General features: G+C 50.3%; 1 protein-coding gene across 2 annotated transcripts in view; it reads left to right on the forward strand.

Annotated features, from left to right (window-relative positions):
• CNOT3 (CCR4-NOT transcription complex subunit 3) overlaps positions 1–15,384 on the forward strand; it is a 31,317-nt gene that overhangs the window by 12,938 nt on the left and 2,995 nt on the right. The window contains exons 7-15 of one of the 2 annotated variants that reach the window (XM_056863707.1): positions 1,138–1,266; positions 2,789–2,884; positions 3,571–3,790; positions 4,754–4,887; positions 5,101–5,157; positions 6,253–6,568; positions 10,455–10,560; positions 13,055–13,232; positions 13,826–13,925. In XM_056863707.1, the coding sequence (XP_056719685.1) occupies positions 1,138–1,266; positions 2,789–2,884; positions 3,571–3,790; positions 4,754–4,887; positions 5,101–5,157; positions 6,253–6,568; positions 10,455–10,560; positions 13,055–13,232; positions 13,826–13,925 (1,336 nt within the window). The remainder of the gene's footprint in view (positions 1–1,137; positions 1,267–2,788; positions 2,885–3,570; positions 3,791–4,753; positions 4,888–5,100; positions 5,158–6,252; positions 6,569–10,454; positions 10,561–13,054; positions 13,233–13,825; positions 13,926–15,384) is intronic. The other variant, XM_056863708.1, reaches the window with a different exon arrangement.

The following is a 15,384-nucleotide window of genomic DNA, read 5'->3' on the forward strand; positions in this document are numbered from 1 at the left end:
CAAATTAGGGGCTGTTCTGTGCATTAAATGGCAGCAGGAACATTTACCAGCATGCGTACGTGTGGCTACTGCACACCCCAGCTCCTTGACATGTGCCACATATGCTTATAAATTCTTTTTGCTTTACTGTCTTTTCCAGTGATTCTTGTCGTCTCATGACGTGACCAAAATACGACAGCCTCAGTTTAGTCATTTTAGCTTCTTGGGTCAGCTCAGGCTTGATTTGATCTATAACCCACTGATTTGTTTTTTTGGCAGTCCACGGAATCCGTAACACTCTCCTCCAACACCACATTTCAAAGGAATCTATTTTCTTCCGATCAGCTTTCTTCACTGTCGTTTTCACACCCATACATAGTAATAGGGAATACTATTACCCCCCCATACATTTTAATTGTATTGTATAACCAGTTATATTTGTTTTATTTAAAAATCCTTGCTCCACGGGTATGCATTGAATGGAAAACCGAGGGCTTTTACGGCTCTCCTGTCACTACAGGTGAGGACGCAAATGTGTGTGTGTGAGAGAGAGGAATCGGCATCAGTCAGCCGCTAGCACAGGGGTCGCCAACCTTTTCAAGCCTGTGGGCACCTTTAGAATTCTGACGCAGGACGGAAGGCGCAACCATGAAATGGCTGCTACAGGAAGTGGAGCCATCTACAGAACGTCATGGAGTGAGATTAGGCATAGCTCTAAGTAATGTTTGAACATTTCAGGTGGAAACTCTATTTAGCGTGATGCCTCTTTTAAAATGAACCTACTTTTAAAAACTATTTGGTTGCCACACACAACAGAGTGAAGATCCTTGTGCTGTCGCAACAGCGGTTGCTGAAGCTTTTAAAGTTGCTCCACCAAACAGCCAGCTCCGCACGGCCAATCAGATCTCCAGCGGCCCTGTTGGGCAAAAGCCCCACCCATTTTGTAAAAACACTTAATGGGTGTCATGGGGCGCACGGGCATCACATTGGGAATCCCCCAGCTCTGGTGTGCTGTTGTTTACCTCCCTGTCCTTCCCCTTCCCAAAGGTTCACAGAGATATATGTGTAGAATGGTTTGGTTGCTCCGTCCTTTGAAGTGTTCCTTCCCCCCCGCCCACCCGCAAAGCTTCCTGAGCCTCCCGTTTCTGTCCTTTCCAGCAAATGGAGCGGTTCAAGGTAGTGGAACGCGAGACCAAGACGAAAGCCTACTCCAAGGAGGGGCTGGGCCTGGCACAGAAAGTGGACCCAGCCCAGAAGGAGAAGGAAGAAGTCGGGCAGTGGCTGACGGTGAGGCCAGGCGGGCGTGGGGTGGGTGGAGCGGTGGTGGAGAACTAGAAGGAGGGCTGGAGAGGGCGCATCAAGTAGATGCCAGCATGGTGTAGTGAGCCATCGTGGTGTAGTGGTTAAGAGCAGCCGTTTGGAGCGGTGGACTCTGATCTGGAGAACCGGGGCTTGATCCCCCGCTCCTCCACGTGAGCGGCAGAGGAGGCTAATCTGGTGAACCGGGTTGGTTTCCCCTCTCCTCCACACGAAGCCAGCCGGGTGACCTTGGGCTAGTCACAGCTCTCTTAGAGCTCTCTCAGCCCCACCTATCTCACAAAGTGTCTGTTGTGAGGAGGGGAAAGGGAAGGTGATTGTAAGCCAATTTGATTCTGCCTTAAGTGGTAGAGAAAGTCGGCATGTAAAAACCAACTCATCTTCTTCTAGAAGATGCTGAGGCAGAAGGAAGGGGTGGAGAACTCTGTTTTTTATTTATTTTGTCGAGAGGCCCAGACTGAACTTGACACTTTTTATGCGAGTGGGAATTTGGCCGTGGGGAGTGACGCTGGGCCAAGTCAGGCTCAGTGGCACTTGTAGCATAGTAGTATCGAAGTGTGGCTGAGGGAGGCTTTCTAAGGTCTTGGGGAGAGAAAAGTCTCTTCCCGATCCTGCCAGCTGAAAAGCGTGGGGCTCAGCCTGGGCACCTCAACTTGCCGAGCATTGGCGCTCTGTCACAGAACTGTGGGGAGGTTTTGTTTTGGTTGCCTCTTTGGCTCCTGTCTGCCGAGGGCTGTAGGACTTGGGGCGAAGGGGAGCTCATGTTTTGAAGGGCAATCGGAATAGGGGGAGGGGGCGTGGCTCAGTGGCAGAGCCTCTGCTTGGCATGCAGTAGGTCCCAGGTTCAGCCCCCAGCAGTTAAGGAGGCCAGGCAAGTTGGTGATGTGAAAGAGCCCTGCCTGAGACCCTGGAGAGCCGCTGCCGGTCTGAGTAGCCGCATGAGTGAGAGAGCTCGAGTTAAAAGATCACCTAGTCCTTTCACCTGCTACGAGGCAGGGACATCTCCATTCCAACTGTTCAGCCTGCCTTATTATGTTGGCAAGCACCATGAGCAGAGAGCAGGTACGATGTGGAAAAGTGGCTGCAGAGCAAATGGTTTCAGATGGCTTGGGTTGAGGTGGAGGGAAGTCTTGAAGCTCTGAACTGTTGGGCTGTGGAATTTTCTTAATTAATTACGGAGGCGTAGCTAGGAAAACATGGTAACTATGTTGGACGGAGTGGAGACTCCACTGTTCATTGAGAATGCAGAATCAGAATGCTGGACCCAGAATGCTGGCTCATGCCTGGGACCATCTTGCCTGGTATTCTTTTCCCAAGAGAACCTAGCCAGAGCAGGAAGGTCTGTCCCTAGCAGGTTTGTCTTTAGCATCTGGTATGCTGCCTTTGCACATGGAGGTTCATTTGGCTGACGATTAGCGTCATGGCTTGTTTGTGGTTGGTGGTTGAATTGGATGTGATCTGTGTGCCTCCTATCTCTCTCTTCCTTCCCCAGAATACCATAGACACCTTGAACATGCAGGTGGATCAGTTTGAGAGTGAAGTGGAGTCACTCTCGGTCCAGACGCGTAAGAAGAAAGGAGACAAGGATGTGAGTTGATGAGCGTCCTCCTGAGAGGCTGTGTGCCTGGAGCATGTGGGCCCATGTACGGGAGGTAGCATGACTTGCCAATTAAAATCAGAGGGGAAGCTGGAACCTCTGGGTTCTTATGGACAGGATTGGGAAACTAATAGCCCAGATGGGGTGGAAGGAGGTCACGGAAGCCAAGTAACAAGTTATACATGTATGCAAATTGGCAGCCATTGATATATTTGGGAGTGGGGGGCAGACAGTGCTGGGTTCTGTTCAGTGCAAAAGACATAAAATGATTTCCCTTCTGGGTTGGAGTTGGAAGGAGAGCGCGAGTTCTGGAAAAAGACTGGAAGTTGTTATTGATTTTCTTAACCCTGTCTCAAAGGCCTGGGGTGGATAATAACATTAGGGAATCACATTTGGCTCAAGGCAAGTCTCCAAGAGATGGAGGGAGGAGGGTCAGTGCAGGGGGTGAGACTGTCTGGTCATGCTTGTCCAAGCACAGCACTTCTCCTGCGATGGCTTTTGGTCCATCTAGGATACAGACATCTGGAAGCCCTAAGTGTCCAAGGTTTCAGAGGCTTAAATCCACCCCTTGAATTACTTCTAGACCAGGTACGGCCAGGGAGGAGCTTAGGAGCCAGGGTCCTTTGTTCCTCAACTTTGTCCCCATGCTCCTGCTTCTTCTCTCCCCTCATCTGCAGAAGCAAGACCGGATTGAGGGCTTGAAGCGGCACATTGAGAAGCATCGGTACCACATCCGGATGCTGGAGACCATCCTGCGTATGCTGGACAATGACTCCATCATGGTGGACTCCATCCGCAAGATCAAGGACGACGTGGAGTACTATGTGGATTCCTCGCAGGACCCTGATTTTGAGGAGAACGAGTTCCTCTACGATGACCTCGACTTAGAAGACATTCGTAAGTGCCTCTCTTGGGCAGACTGCTTTGGGTTTTAGGGCCTCTGCGTGTCTTTATTGGGGAGAGGCCATGGCTCAGTGCTAGAGCTTCTGCTTGGCAGGCAGAAGGTCCCAGGCTCAATCCCCGGCATCTCCTGTTGATGTGAAAGACCTCCGCCTGAGACCCTGGAGAGCCACTGCCAGTCTGAGTAGACGATACTGACTTCGATCAACCAAGGGTCTGAGTCAGTAGAAGGCAGCTTTGCATATTCATGGGATTAAACTAGATTTGGGTCCCAACAGGCCCATCACTTGATGTATCACAGTGCTTGATATGGCAGCTGTAAGGGGCATAAACCCAAACCATGTAGGTCAACTAGGTCTCTGCCTCCCCTCTTACAATCCATGCCTCCAGGGGCTACTGTCAGTTTGAGGACATTTTCTCCACCACCACCCCACACACAACAATTGCTGCCTTCCCTTTGCAGCCACTGATGCTGCAATTGTTGAGGGTCTGCTGTAGTTCTTTCAACGTATTATTGCTAAAGATGTATGCTAACTCATCTGCTGATTGAACCAGTGCTGATCAGCTGGCTGCTTGGCATGAATTCTTGCTTCCATGGTCAGAGGAGGCGGGGATGATAAAGATTGTGTGTGCCAAAATATTTCACATTGTGCAAGCTTCTGTGATTTTCCCCCCTCTGAGGTACAGAAGCAAGAGCAGTTGTGGCATTTGGTAAAAAGAATAGTTTTCTTCTTTTAAAAAATGTTTGCAGTATCCCACTGCTGCCACCATGTAAAGGTAATTTTATGCCCCAGCCTTCTGGCAGTGCTGCCATTCATCAAGAGGAGCTCGCTTGGGGGTGGGGAGAAAACCTTCTTGCTAGCCGTCAAGCTCAGCCTGCTACTGGCAAGCTCGCACTGTGCTGGTTATAGATTATTCCCGGCCTTGTTTGGTTCAGTGAGCTTCTCCTTGGCCCTGCAGCACAGGCCCTGGTAGCCACTTCCCCACCCAGCCACAGCCACATGGAGGACGAGATGTTCAACCAGTCCAGCAGCACGCCCACGTCCACCACGTCCAGCTCCCCGATCCCTCCCAGCCCCGCAAACTGCACAACGGTAAGCAGGCGCTGTTTATATCCCGCTTCTCTCCCCATCAACTGGACCGAAAGCGACTCTCCTGGTACAAATGATTGGGCAAATGATAATTGGGGGCGGGGGGCGGACACTTAGTCCTTGAGGAAGGCAGATGGTAGCCCTGCTTGCTTGGGTTCTGGCTAACCATTCCTCTTAGAGCAACAATGAATTTAACCTCTCCTTCCCTCCCCTTAGGAAAACTCTGAAGATGACAAGAAACGGGGACGGTCAACAGACAGTGAAGTGAGTCAAGTGAGTGTGGGGGCCTCAGGGTCCATCTCCTTGTGGGTTGGAGGGCAAGGCCAGGAGGTGTCGTAGTTTGGCTAAGTGGGCAAAGGGAGGGAGGGGGTGGGGACCCAGCTGTATTGCCTTGAACATGGTATGGTCCTCTTGCAGAGACTGGGCCACCTCCCAGAATGCACATAGTGTTTGCAAACGCTCCTTGCTTATGGAAGCTTTGCCTGTCAGGGGCAAGGTTTCTGCTTCTGCTTTTATAGCTTTTATACAACAAGGAGATGCTTGCTGTGGTGGGGAATGTTTGCAACTGAGCTATCACCCAGATGTATTCTGAGGTGGTACGATCTCAGCAGAGAACTGTACCAGATCAGAAAAGGTGGTGTTTATCCTCAAAGACTTAATGACAGTCCTCAAAGACTTAAAGGGGAGGGGCTGTAGCTCAGTGGTAGAGCATCTACTTGGCATGCAGAAGGTCCCAGGTTCAGTCCCCTGCATCTGCAGTTAAAGGGACTAGGCGAGGTGATATGAAAGACCTCTGCCTGAGACCCTGAAGAGCCGCTGCCGGTCTGAGTAGACAATACTGACTTTGATGGACCTTGATGGTCTGATTCAGTATAAGGCAGCTTCATGTGTTTGTGTGTTCCAATCACAAGTCTTCAGAAGACAGGGCAGTGATTGCCACTGGACCCCCTACCAGTCACAGAATTGGAGGGGGGGGGGGAGGCTGAGTTAACTGCAGCAGAGGAGGGAAGTGGAAAGTTCAACTCCACAAAGTCCACAGGTAATTAGATACCCGCCAGTTGTGTTTGGAGGGCCAAGTAAACTAGGACTGCATAGTTCCTGCAGTTTTTGACAGAGAGTGGTGGATAACAGTCAGCAATGCTAATTCTATGACCTTAGGCAGATCATGAGAGGGAGGGCATCTTGGCCATCTTCTGGGTATGGAGTAGGGGTCACTGGGAGTGTGGGAGGGAGGTAGTTGTGAATTTCCTGCATTGTGCAGGGGGTTGGACTAGATGACCCTGGTCGTCCCTTCCAACTCTATGATTCTATTCTATGGTTATGAGCCCTAAATCTCCTCTGTATCTTCTCTCTCTTCCCAACCCCCAGTCGCCAGCAAAGAACGGTTCAAAAAGCCTCCACAACAACCACCATCAGCCGCCACCTGCCATCCCCCCCAGCTACCCGATGGGTGGCAGCTCCAGCACTTCATCCTCGTTGGGGAACGGACCCGGCTCCAATAGCAACGGGACTGTGGCCGGCAGCGGGAATGCAAGTGGCAAAGCAAACCCGCCGGCGGGGCATGCGCCCACCACCCCGACTCCTTACGCCCAGGCCGTGGCACCTCCACCCACCAGCACCAATGCCTCTCAGCCCAGGCCACCCAGCACCCAGCAGAATGCCAGCAAGCAGAACGGGGCAACCAGTGAGTCTATGCAAGGGTCGGGACTGGGGCCGGGGGGGTCGGCTCCTGCTCCAGGTTCTCCGTCAGTGCAGAAGTCGCCACTTTTTTGCTGGTCGCAACTTCTCAAAGAGGAGACTTGTAGTTGTTGAGATTAATAACCTTCAGCCCCTTCCAACCTGGGATCCCTTGTCAATTCCATCCTACAACTAGAGCCTTAGTTCTAGATCAGGGGTGATCTAGAACTTTTTTCCGCCAAGGGCCATTTTGGATATTTATAACATCATTCATGGGCCATACAAAATTATCAACTTAAAAATTAGTCGACCAAGCCCCAAGCAGGCAGCTGCCCCAGATGACCGCCTGGTGTGGGCGAGCAGGCAGGCATCCAACTGGTGGTGCACTCACCCACCTGGTGGCACAAGATGGTCTGTTGCACCAGCCAGGCATAGCTGTCCAGCCACACACCAGAGTTGTTCCTGCTCCGCATGGTTGGGGCAGGATTCTACAGCCAACTGATGCTACCTCTGCCTGCAGGAGTGAAATGAGGACAAACTGGCTAAGAACTCCCCCCCACACACACACACTGCACATTCTGGCCCTGTCCCCTTTAACCACTCCATTGTCGCCACTTCCGTCCCCAGCCCTCTTGTAGTACAGAGGGAATACGTTTCTCCATGGCCCGGCTGGGAAAGGGTTAACACAGTTTGTTGGGAGGGCCTAGCAGCTCCATAGCTAATGACTCTTCTTCAAGGGGAGAAAAAAGGTTCCGTTTCTCAGCAAGACAAACTCACATCCGCCTTGAATAGAGGCTATTCCTCTCCGTGGGAGAGGGCGGATCGCCAGTCTTAGATCCCTCTGAGTTAGAGATCTGCCAGGACCCATGAAGGGCCAGACCAAATGATTTCGTGGGCCTTAAATGGCCCCTGGGCCTGACGTTCCCCACCCCTGTTCCAGATTCTAAAAAGCATATATGTACCTCTCTTTCTTGGGGATTATTCAAACTCCATTGTTACGAGGACAGGCCTCACCAGCCCAGATAAAGAGTGTGCGGGGGGGGGGGGGGGCTCGCAGGCTGGATAAGAGCTCTCAAGGGGCTGGATCCAGCTCCACAGGCCTTATGTTTGGCACCCCTGACTGCAGATAGTCATGTGTAGGGAGCCCTGGGAACCGGGGGCTCAAACTTTCTTCCAGCGTGGGTTGGGTGGACAGGTTCTCTCTTAACGGAAATCTTAGCAGCAGCTGCACTACACAGCAGTTCCCAGGAGAAGAAACCGTGACAGTTCAGCTTGTCCAGAACCGGGATAAACAGCTGTCGTTTAGACATACCCTCCTCCCCCCGCCAACTTGCGATGCTGGCACAATCCGTTCGGTGGGACCTGCCCCACTGGTTGGAGACCAGCAATGGAGGGAGGCCTGTGTTTCTTCTTCTTCGTCTGTACAGTGCCATACTATGAATGTATTGCATCATGGCGTAAATGAAAAGACTAGCAGGACCTGGTCCCTGAAGTCTTTGTAGTTGTACAGGTAATTTTTTTCGGCAGGGAAAGTCGTGTGGTACACAAAGCAACAGATGTGCGAAAGCAAAAACATTTGTGCATATGTGCAGCTAAGGTTGCCAACCTCCAGGCTGGGGCTGGAGATCTCCAGACTATGTAAATAACATTTATTCATTGTTTAAAACATTTATTCCACTTCTGGATAAAATGGCTGCTTTGGAAGGTGGAGTGTGTGTTGTTATACCCTATCAAGGTCCCTCCCCTCCCTAAATCTCTCACAGGCTCGGCCCCCAAATCTCCCGTTTTTTCTGAGCCCAGAATTGCCAAGCCTACTTGCAGTGTAACCCTAGGCACATCTACTCCGAAATAATTTCCACTGTGCAGGGAGGCTTACTCCCAGGTAAACGTACACAAAAGATTTGTAGCCTTAGGGTTTGTTGCCCTTGAGGATTAAGGTTGACAGGTGTAATGGTCGCTGACCTGACCTGGAGGAAGAAACTGTCCTGTCCGTTTAATAGAATGTGGATGTGTGGAAATGGGCAGGTTGAAGCTTTTCCCTGCAGGGAGGTAAAAGAACATCCCATTCAGCCCCTACTAAAAGGGGCAGGCCAGTTGACAGCCCAAGGATTTTGGACATAAGTTGGGGGGGGAGAGAGAGAGGTGCGGTGGAGGATTTTCCAGGCCTGAAGAGCAGTTCGGGAGAAGTTGATCCGTCTGTGAAAAAGTTAACTTTGCAACTACATTTTTTAAACAGCTGTGAAGGAAAGTGAAAACGGAAGCTGGGTACCCAAGGTTGGGTGGGATAAACAAAATGTACAGATAATGAAAATATAATTTATGTAAGGCGCTATGTCAAGATAAAAATTAAGAAATTGTTAAAACAGCACAATGGCATTTCCTAAGGTTGCTATACTATAACCACACGCCGGGTGTAAGTTTCAGATGTAAGTTGAGGGTGGGGAGGGAGGTGTGGTGGAGGATTTTTTAGGCCTGAGGAGCAGTTTGGGAGAAGTTGAGCCATTTGTGAAAAAGTTAGCTTTGCGACTACATTTTTCTTTTAAACAACTGTGAAGGAAAGTGAAACACGCAGGATGCTTTTGTTTGTTTTTGGGATTGGTTTTCCAAAATGCTTAACGGCTTGGGTCTGACAAGACTCTCAGGGGGTTTCAAGGCAGCCCTGGCCTGCCTGCCTTCCGAGAGCCCCAAGTGGGGATTTCCACAGGTGTGGCCGCAAAGAGGCACCTGCTGGCTGCCGGGCGGAACCGATTTGCCCTTGGTGACAGCGGCTCTCGCCGGGGCCAATCCCCGAGTCTGCCAGCCCGATTCAGCATTTAACCTCCGTAGACTTATTTGCCCAGCCCTCTCTGCCTCGGTCCACTTTTGATCTTTCTACACGGCTGCTGGAAAGCAGGTTCGAGGCCTCTGTTGTCGTACAGTTTCCATCTTGACTGCTGGCAACACCGCCAAGCGGCGCCGGCTTTGGAAGCTGTCGTCGTTACCGCTGAGGGGGTACAGAGCAGGCAGAAGTGCTGCGACACTCTCCGCCTGCGGCCTTCTGCACATCGCAGTGCTGCTAGAGGCTGAAGGGCAGGTTTAACCGGGCCTTTTCCTGGTCAGTTGGTGACCCGAGCGGCAAGGCCGTGAGGGAGACTGCTCCAGAGTGGGAGTGGGCCAAGGCAAGCGGAGCCTGTTGTGTGTGTCTCTCTCACACACACACACACTTCTCAGCCAGCGTGGTGTAGTGGTTAAGAGCGGTGGTTTGGAGCGGTTGACTCTAATCTGGAGAACCAGGGTTGGTTCCCCGCTCCTCCACACGAGCGGCGGACTCAATAATAATAATTTATTAATATGGTCACTGACCAGCCAAAACAACCAACCAAACAACAACAGCAGCCACAATAGATAATAAGAAAACCACCACAACAGCGACTACAAATAATCTGAGCCTAAAAATTACATATTACGTGGATGAATAAAATTTATATAAACATCGTATAACTTGGCGTGACCCCCCCCTTAATACTTTGAGTAATAAAGTATTTCTGTTACTCTTACCCTGTCAGGGTAAGAGTGGCAGACTCTAATCCGGTGAACCAGGTTGGTTCCTTCACTCCTCCCCGTGAAGCTAGCTGGGTGATCTTGGGCTAGTCACAGCTCTCTTAGAGCTCTCCCAGCCCCACCTACCTCACAGGGGGTCTGTTGTGGGGAAGGGAAGGTGATTGTAAGCTGGTTTGAGTCTCCCTTAAGTGGTAAAGAAAGGTGGGCATATAAAAACCCACTCTTCTTCATGGCTGAGCAAAGAATTTAACCTTGGTTATGAAGGTGTTCTTTCCTCTGTTCAGTGTCAGCTTTATAGGTGGCTTAGCCCCAAATGGAAGCCATGGGCTTATCCTTTGTGTCTCCTGACCCAGGTTACAGCTCTGTGGTAGCCGACAGCAACTCAGATTCGACATTAAGCAGCGGAAGCCAATCCTTGCCTAACCAGACGGCATCGCACAACCCGCCCAGTGCTTCCACGTGAGTTTCCCCTTTCAACATGTGTGTCTGCAATCTTTCTCTTCCTCCCTTCCCTACCTTGGGAGCCATTTTGGGAGCTTGGTAAGTATAATAGTTACCTATCAGCCTATGAAAAAAACAAACTTATCCGACTCTTCACTGTTCTTTGGATTTGCTTCAGATGTCCCTTTCTGTAAAAAACCTCTGTGACAGTTCTGGTTGTGACAAATAACTGTTTAGATCATTCCTATTCCATTGTTCCGTTCCTCAAGGCACCCAGGGACCGCATGCCATCACAGGGTAAAATATAAAGCCGCATAATCAAGTGCCACATTTTAGCCTGTGAATTTTACAGTTTCAGTAAAACTGGCATCACCTTAAATACGAAGGGCACTTTCACACAGCCCAAATAATACACTTTCAATCCACTTTCAATGCACTTGGAGGGTGGATTTTACTGTGTGAACTGGCAAAATCCACTTGCAAACGATGGTTAAGGTGTACTGAAAGTGGATTTAAAGTGCATTATTTGGGCTGTGTGAAAGTGCCCAAACAGTTTCTTCCAGCATAAGCTTCTGTGAGAGGCACCTGAGGAAATGAGCCCTGGCTCTCAAACCTCCCCTGTGGGGAGGGGCCGTGGCTCAGAGGTAGAGCATCCAGATGCTTGGCATGCAGAAGGTCCCAGGTTCAATCCCCGGCATCTCCAGTTGAATGGACCAGGAAGTAGGTGACATGAAGGACGTCTGCCTGAGACCCTGGAGAACTGCTGCCTGTCAGAGTAGACAATACCGACCCTGATGGACCGAGGGTCTGATTCAGTATAAGGCACCTTCATGTGTTCAATAAATGTTAGTCTTTAAGGTGCCACTGGACTCGTGTTTAATTTTTAGCTGCTACAAACGTAACACTATGACCCATCTGGAATTAAAAGTGGGCCAGAAGCTGTAAAGATAAATAAGGAGATTACTTTCTGGAGTAAATCTCAACCAGCACCAGTCTGGCCAGTTTAAATAGCAAGCCTCCCAGTGCCAAAAGCCTTCTGGAACAAAACTGGAGGCCAGGAGAGAGGGGGCCAAGCAAACCTCAGTGGCCAGAGGGGTTCTGCGTTATAGAGGCATTGGCTGAGAGGTTGCAGTCTTGATTGCCTGCAGACCTAAAATAGAGGATGCTTGTAACAGGTGTCGCCCTTAGGCAATCCTAAAATCTGTGTCCGGAGAAGAGATCTGTGTGGCATTTTGTTTTGGGTCGTGCTAGTCAAAAGTCAAATTTATTGTATAAGGCCATAGGCCATTACAATCTAAAACAATATGACAGCAGATCTAAAACAATTTAACAGCAAATTAACGTATACAATATCATTAAAAGGAACACAAAATTTAAAAAATTGAAGTACGCCCATTCAGATGTATCCAGTTTTCCCACTTTTTGAGATTTGCTTCGCTCTGATTTTCTTGGCTGCCCGGCCATACAGTGCCATTTTTTGAGATATAAGGCTCTATATCTGATAACAAATAAATTAGTCTGTCAGCATCAGATGGTAATTGAAAGACAGAAAGAATATTTGCCAAAAACTTGTATAAAGGACAGGCCAGAACATAACGCGGGAGGTCTTCTACTGAACCACCACATAAGCAAATGCGTTGAGCCAGGGGTGGTTGTTTTTTAAACGGCCTGCTAGTCTGTAGAAGCCCTGACCTGGATGGCTCAGGCTAGCCCAATCTTGTGACATCTCAAAAGCTAGGCTGGGTTGGCCCTGGACAGGATTTGGATAGGAGATCACCAAGGAAGTCCAGGGTTACTACACAGAGTCAGGCAATGGCAAACTATCTCTTGCCTTGAAAACCCCTACAGGGTTGCCATAAAGTCAGCTGTGACTCGAGCGGCACTTTCCACTACCACCAGTTCGCAGAAAGTCACAGAATTATGGAGGCGACTGGAGCTTGCTCCCACCCTGCAAAGCTCACTCTTCCTCATCATGAGGGCTATAAACTTGGGTCTTAAGTAAAAGAGACTACAGTCTGTGGTTTTATTTCCCCCATGCTCAAACTTACTCAGTGTAAGCAAACTTGTAGAGTTTGGGTTATGTTGGTCCAGAATTCTCATTCTGACCCTGTTTATAGTACTGTGCTCCCTGAAATTATAGAGTTGGAAAGGACCACCAGGGTCATCTAGTCCAAACCCCTGTACAATGCAGGAATTTCACCACTACCTCCTCCACACACACCCAGTGACCCCTACTCCATGCCCAGACGATGGCCAAGATGATCTCCCAAGTTCATAGAATCAGCATTGCTGACAGATGGCCCTCTAGCCTCTGCTTAAAAAGCTCCAGGGAAGGAGCACTTACCACCTCCCAAGGAAGCCTGTTCCACTGAGGAACTGCTTGAACTGTTAGATCACAAGGCCTGAACTTGCCACACCGGTGTCACCCCCTTCCTGAGAGGGCAGGAGGGTGTTGTTTTGATTTGATGTCCAATTTGTCTCGACCTTGACATTTCCTTGCCCCTTTCTCCAGGAAAGAGCCGAGTGCCGCCCCCCAGCCGCCCAGTGGGGGCAACAGCACTGGATCCAGCCTCTTGGTGCCTCTGACCGCCAACCCCCCTGCCTCGCCCACCCCCAGCTTCTCCGACAGCAAGCCTGCCCAGACACTGCTCAACGGGCCGCCCCAGTTCAGCTCCACGCCTGAGATCAAGGTGAGGGGCCTGCTCTGCTCCCCACTAGATAGTGAACAGTAATCTGATAGTTGCCCATGGGGGACCTATGCCCTTATCGTCCTTATCGCCAGGGTGGTGTAGTGGTTAAAAGCGGTGGTTTGAAGTGGTGGAGTCTGATCTGGAGAACTGGGTTCGATTCCCCACTCCTCCACGTGAGCGGCGGAGGCTAATATGGTGAACCGGGTTGGTTTCCCCACCTCCTACACATGAAGCCAGCTGGGTGACCTTGGGCTAGTCACAGCTCTCTTAGAGCTCTCTCAGCCTCACCTACCTCACAGGGGGACTGTTGTGGGGAGGGGAAGGGAAGGTGATTGTAAGCCTGTTTGATTCCTCCTTAAGCGGTAGAGAAAGTTGGCATATAAAAACCAACTCCTTCTTCATCAACCTAGGTTTAGGTTGAGAATTGGATCAAGGTAACCCAAAGATCTTTGGGGTGATAGTGATTTGGATTCCAGTCCCCAACACTGTAGGTGCGACGCTGTGACCGCCCTCCATGGTGTTCTGAAAAAAAAAAACAGGCTGCCTTCTCTTTCCACCAGCCTGCTTTTGAATTTCTGCCCTCTGCTTTGCAGGCACCCGAGCCTCTAAGTACGCTGAAGTCGATGGCCGAGAGGGCAGCTATTGGCTCTAGCATAGAGGACCCTGTGCCGTCTCTCCATCTCGCCGAAAGGGGTAAGTGAGGAGGTGCTTTTGCTCAGTGGTAGAGCATCTGCTTGGCATGCAGAAGGTCCCATCCCCGGCATCTCTGGTTGAAGGGACCAGGCAAGTAGGTGATGTGAAAGACCTCAGCCTGAGATTCTGGAGAGCCATGAAAGAGGGGCCATGGCTCAGTGGTAGAGCATTTGTTTGGCTTGCAGAAGGTCCCAGGTTCAATCCCTGGCATCTCCAGTTAAAAGGACCAGGCAAGTAGGTGATGTGAAAGACCTCTGCCTGAGACAGTATAAGGCAGGTTCATGTGTTCAAGAGGGCACCTCCTGTGTGGACATTTGAGGCGAGGAGGGTTATATGTGTAAAGCTGTTCCTTCATCAATGTAGTCCAGATGCACATTGGAGTCATTCAAATATCAGTGTTACGAAGCAAGATCCTTTGTCAGAAGCTGATATTCCTGGAGGTCCACTTTAAGGGATGGTGGACTTAATACGACAGGAATGAGGCTCAGTGGGAGAATGTCTGCTTGGCCTTCAGAAGGCCATGAGCTCAGCCCCCAGTGAAAAAGGGATCCTGCAGTAGGTGAAAGACCCCCGCCTGAGACCCTGGAGAGCCAGCATCTGGCAGAGTGGGCAGCACACAGACCTTGAGAGACTGGTGGGCTGCCTCAGTTTGAGGCGGCTTTGTGAGCTGCTGTGGTATGAGGCCTGCAGCCTCCCTCTTCTTCTCTTGCCCGTCCCAAACTTGGCAAGTCCTCTTGGAGCAAACTACACTCTCCCTGTTGTATCTTAAAGAACTGGAGCAGCCAGGTGCCCCTTTCCCTCAAGGGTGGATTCAGCCCAGGTGTTTCCAGTTGCTTAGCTTAGATTCTAAGGAACAAAAGGTAGAGAGAGGGCCAAACACCTCAGACTGGGGGAGGTCAGCCTTCCTGTGAACAGTAAGATGAAGCTGGCCTGGTAGAAGACAGCTGAGGGATCTGGGACCAAGGAAGAGGTTGTCTGGGGTCCAGGAACTCATCAGGAGAGTGGGGAAAACTTCTTTAAAAGGGGAACAATGGAGGAATAGCTTTCAAAAGAAAGTTATGTCTGGAGAGCGCGAGAATGCAAAGATGGTGAGGGATTTGGAGACCAAGTCCTTTGAGGAAAGGTTGAAGGAGTTGGGTGTGTTTAGCCTGAAGAGGAGAAGACTGAGAGGGGATATGATAACCATCTTCAAGTACTTGAAGGGCTGTCCTATAGAGGAGGGTGCCGAGTTGTTTTCTGTTGCCCCAGAAGGTCGGACCAGAACCAGCGGGTTGAAATTAAATCAAAAGAGTTTCCGTCTGGACATTAGGAAGAATTTTCCAACAGTTAGAGCAGTTCATCAGTTCCTCAGGAGGTGGTAAGCTCTCCTTCCCTGGAGGTTTTTAAGCAGAGGTTAGATGGCCATCTGTCAGCAATGCTGATTCTATGACTTTAGTCAGATGATGAGAGGGAGGGCATC

This window comes from Euleptes europaea, chromosome 18, assembly GCF_029931775.1.
Source record: "Euleptes europaea isolate rEulEur1 chromosome 18, rEulEur1.hap1, whole genome shotgun sequence".
Taxonomy (NCBI): domain Eukaryota; kingdom Metazoa; phylum Chordata; class Lepidosauria; order Squamata; family Sphaerodactylidae; genus Euleptes; species Euleptes europaea.